This window comes from Lottia gigantea (assembly GCF_000327385.1).
Source record: "Lottia gigantea unplaced genomic scaffold LOTGIsca_568, whole genome shotgun sequence".
Taxonomy (NCBI): domain Eukaryota; kingdom Metazoa; phylum Mollusca; class Gastropoda; family Lottiidae; genus Lottia; species Lottia gigantea.
Window position 1 is genome coordinate 7,159 of NW_008709939.1, and position 4,485 is coordinate 11,643.

Below are 4,485 nucleotides of genomic sequence, written 5' to 3' on the forward strand. Positions count from 1 at the left end.
CCAATAGATAAATAACTAGACCCCTNTAACAATAGTTCTTAAGGTGGAAATAGACGATGTACTGTGCAGGATTATCGATATAGTATAAACAAATCGTTTCTGGGGTTGTCCGCACCTGTACCTCGTGTGTTCACTTGTTCTATTGTCTACTGTATCGATCATCACGCACCGAACACTGTATATTGTCTATTCTGACATCAAATGATATATTACATTGTATGACTTATAGACATTTATATCCTGGTGATCATTATTTGCGAACTATATTCAATATATTTGTTATTTCTATTATAGCTGAATCACTGACGTTAAATGATATATCACATCGTATAGATGATAGTGGAGGTAGTATTGGAAAACGGTATGCTAGAACTGATATGATAGCTATACCTTACGGTGTTACTATAGATTTCGATACTCTACAAGCTAAACCACCTACTGTAACACTACGAGAACGAGATACAATGAAACAAGTCAGAGCTAAGGTAAATATTCAGTTTTTATCCCTTTTAATGTGCACCAACATTCCAATATCATTATAGCCTACTTGACATATTTTTAAAGTCAGATTGCAAAAGATTTATTTGTTTAATTACGAATTGATTAAAAATGGGTTCCTGAATGAAAATGCTAATACTAATGTGAATAGCAAGTAGAGGTGTTCTAATGACTTGAAAAAATACCAGTTTGTCTCACATTTCCATAATTAATCCATAATTAGCTAAATTCAATATTAATCCTATATTCTGTATTATAGATGGAAGAAATCCCCCAGATAGTAAAAGATTTAGTTGATGGAAGAAGAAGCTGGGATGATATATTAAAACAATACCCAATATTTGAAGGTCAAGAATCTACTAAGTGAACTGAATCTATTTCCACTGTTTCTTAGAGATAATTTAAAACTTTCAATAAACCTGAGGACATGTTCAACTATATAACTATGGTAGTACAGTATAGAGGCTAATATTATCATTTTTACAGAAGGACAGATTGTGTTAATTCAGATTTTTACTATAGATTTTATAAAAATTCGGCAAAAATATTCCCAAATGGACTTAGATAACCTTTAGAACACAGAATGTCAACATTTAAATACACATAACTTGAACTGAAACTGAAGTTATATGATAACTTACAGCGTATAACATGATGAAGAACACCTGCTAGTGGCTAGTGTTCAAAGGCTGTTGCTTAAAATTGTGAAGCAGCTATCATATATAAATATCAAATCAGATGCTTTAGAAAAGAGCTTGATCTACTTGTTAATTTTGACAATGGAATATTAATTGCAATACATGTAATCATGCTTTACCCTGCTTTAAGTAAAACTGCTTTAAGTAAAACTACAAAAATATGTTATTTATTTTCTGATCTTGTATATTTCTTTAGCCCAACAGAATGAGAATGAATAAAATCTTTAAAATAGAAGAATGTACTCATATAGGGGTATTGAAACTATCTATTTGTGAATTGTAACATAGATATGTCTAGTCTGACATTAGTCCAACTGTACTGGTCCTACCTGTTGCTTAGACGTGATATGTGTATGTGATATTACACAATATCACATCTGTACATCACGTCTTAGGAACGGGCAGGGTCAGATTTGTTACACCACCCTAACATATAATTGCTATATCATGGGTCATGTTCCTTAACCCTTTCAACCCTAGGGGCCAGTTTACCGGCCAAACACTAACGCAATATATACCCGATCAGCCGGTATACTGGCCGTTGCTAAGTGATGTCATACAACATCAACGTCATACTCTTTTACTTTTATTACCTGGAGTTCAGGGTATATGACGTTATAATTCATTTACACTCAGGGTTCAAAGGGTTAAGTAACAGTACGATTATTCACATCTAACTGATCATTATCATGTATCGTTGTTTAATGATCATGGGTAAGGGTGCCTCTTATCATTTAGAACATAGAAGTGATCTTGCAAACTAATTGTAAATTTTAGTTTATATTGGTTACTTGTTTCGTGTTAAACGTTATTATTGACACATGAGAAAACATAGCTTACATCATGATTTCTGTAGCCCTTTCATGATGTAGGTTATCAGCTGACCATATCTCTTTAATTACTCTGATTCTGGGCCCATAAATAATCCTAAGATCAATTGTGTCATAAGTTAGGTATTTGTGCAAATCTATGTCAAATTCTTATCAAATTCTTATCGCAAGATTTCAATGTACCTTATTACACTGTAAATATATCAATACAATAAAGTATTAAATCTATTGATTTGTTTTTATTTCAACAAAAAGTAATGGAGCATTCATGAATTTTTTTCTTATGCATCCTCACCTGAGGGACATTTTTCATTAGTCAAATTTGATTTACCATCCTTGAAAAAGTTTTGATAAATATACACGAAATGAAATTAATTTTCAATCAAATTGGCTTCATTGTTAATGAATCCGCTTTGAGGGAATGTTGTTCTTGGAAATTTGTTTAGACGGGCTTCAGTAATTGCATTCTTGAGTAACTTGGATTGCTGCCATCTTGGAATAACTTTGAAGAGTTGAAAAATGTCATTCAATGAGGTCAAGAACGAGGCATTTCTAGAAGATAAAGGTTTAGAATTCCAGATCTTAAAAATATACTCAAAAATATCACAAATGTTGACATGCTGTCTTTGTAACTTCTACAAGTAACGATGTCTAAGGCAATAATAATACATTATTTTATTGCATATATTTTCACATTCGGTAAAAAAAAAACTGCATTATTCAGTGTATTATTAGATGATAATAAAACATGTCCTCTCGGTAGTTTAGAACTCATTCGGTAGTTAAAAGTAAAATGAATGCCTGTATGTTGAATAATGACCTTGACCCTACCTAATGTTGATGTTTTGATCAAGGACGATGGTCTTCTAGTTGAAAAGTTCCAGAATAAATTCCAAGATGTTGTCCATTTCGTCAGTTTATCAGCCTTTTTGTCGGCGTCAACTGGTGCAGGTAGGTCTGGTTTAGTTGCATGTAGATCTGAATTAGGCATTCAATTATCCTGAAATTGCTTCCAAACATGAACAGAATTTTTCTTCAGGAAAGGGAGGTAACTATCTAAAGTCTACTCTAAGCAATCTAAAGTTGCACTGACATTTTCACTTGCAGGAAGTCTTTTAGGGGAATGACATAAAGTCTTTGTGAACTAGCACGAGGTATGTGCGAAGGGTGTAGGGTAGGACCTACTGACATAACCCATGTGCCAATGCAGCCAGTTTTGGTCGTGCAATGGGTAATAAAGTGCGAGCGCAGTCAGCAAATGATGTGCTCCGCTAGCAATGAAATGGCTTCTTGCCAAGACCTCAGCACTGCATTGTGGGGAAGAAATTCGTGCAAGTGTCAGTGTGGCATTAGGCTTAAGATTTCTGATTTTTTCTTCTTTTGGTTATTTCAAAGGTTACTGTAGCGGTAAACGATATAAGCTTACACTTCTTGCTTTACGATACTTTATTCTTTTTTTGCCTTGATGTATTTAGTTATTTGCCTGCTCATTTTACAATACATTTTATAGGCATTGTCTGCTGGTGCTAGGCTATATTCCAGTAAGAAACCTATTGATTCTGAATGGGCTGAAGGAGCAAAGAAGGAACTAAAAGGCAAGGATGTGGAAGAAACTTTAACTTGGAAAACTCATGAAGTAAGCCTACTTTTCATATATGTCTTCTTTAAGGCTAGGTAACATGTTAATTCTTTGGGAGTGTAAAAGTACAAAACTGATGTACAATCACCGCCAGTTTAATGGGCTGACAATCAACATCAACTCAAGGTCAATTAGACTTTATGTAGAAAACCATAACAAATGTCTAAGGTGTTAATGGGACAGTAGCCAGAAGACAGAATGGCTAAGTCTACTTGCTTTGTGCTACAATGCATGTGGTTTACAAAGCCAAACTTGATTAATAAAATACACCCTAATTATTTATCAATTATGCTTTATCAAAACAAGATTCCATTATTAACATACATCAAACAAATCATCAGAGTTAGACTTTGTTACAAAGAAGCTCATATTAAATTATTTTTTCAATATTTTATTTTGCTAGGGTATTGAAATCAAGCCAGTCTATACTCAAGATGACACGTCACACATGCCTAAAGAAATACCAGGGAAATACCCCTATACTAGAGGACCTTATTCTACCATGTATACACACAGACCCTGGACTATTAGACAGGTAACTACTTATTATATTGTTTTCAGTTTTGTTGTAACAATATTTATTGAATATGAAAAATGAATTGTGTTATTTTCAGTAATATAATAATAGAGCTTAGTGTATAGAAAAGAAAGAGTATTTACAATATTTTACAAGGATATAAACTTAGAAAGCCTTAGTCTCTAATCCTATCACTGTAAAGTACTGTTGCACTAGAACTGGACAACCAATAACATCAGGTTTTCTATTGAGTAATGAATTGTGAACAAACTGGAAGTTGTATTTCTGTAAATTCTAAAAGCG

General features: G+C 33.3%; 1 protein-coding gene across 1 annotated transcript in view; it reads left to right on the top strand.

Annotated features, from left to right (window-relative positions):
- The window catches only part of LOTGIDRAFT_145967 (hypothetical protein), a gene marked incomplete at both ends in the record, with an annotated part of 12,908 nt that overhangs the window by 7,106 nt on the left and 1,317 nt on the right, over positions 1 to 4,485 (top strand). Inside the window, one exon of the mRNA XM_009063281.1 lies at positions 84 to 473. Within this exon, the coding sequence (XP_009061529.1) occupies positions 84 to 473 (390 nt within the window). The remainder of the gene's footprint in view (positions 1 to 83; positions 474 to 4,485) is intronic.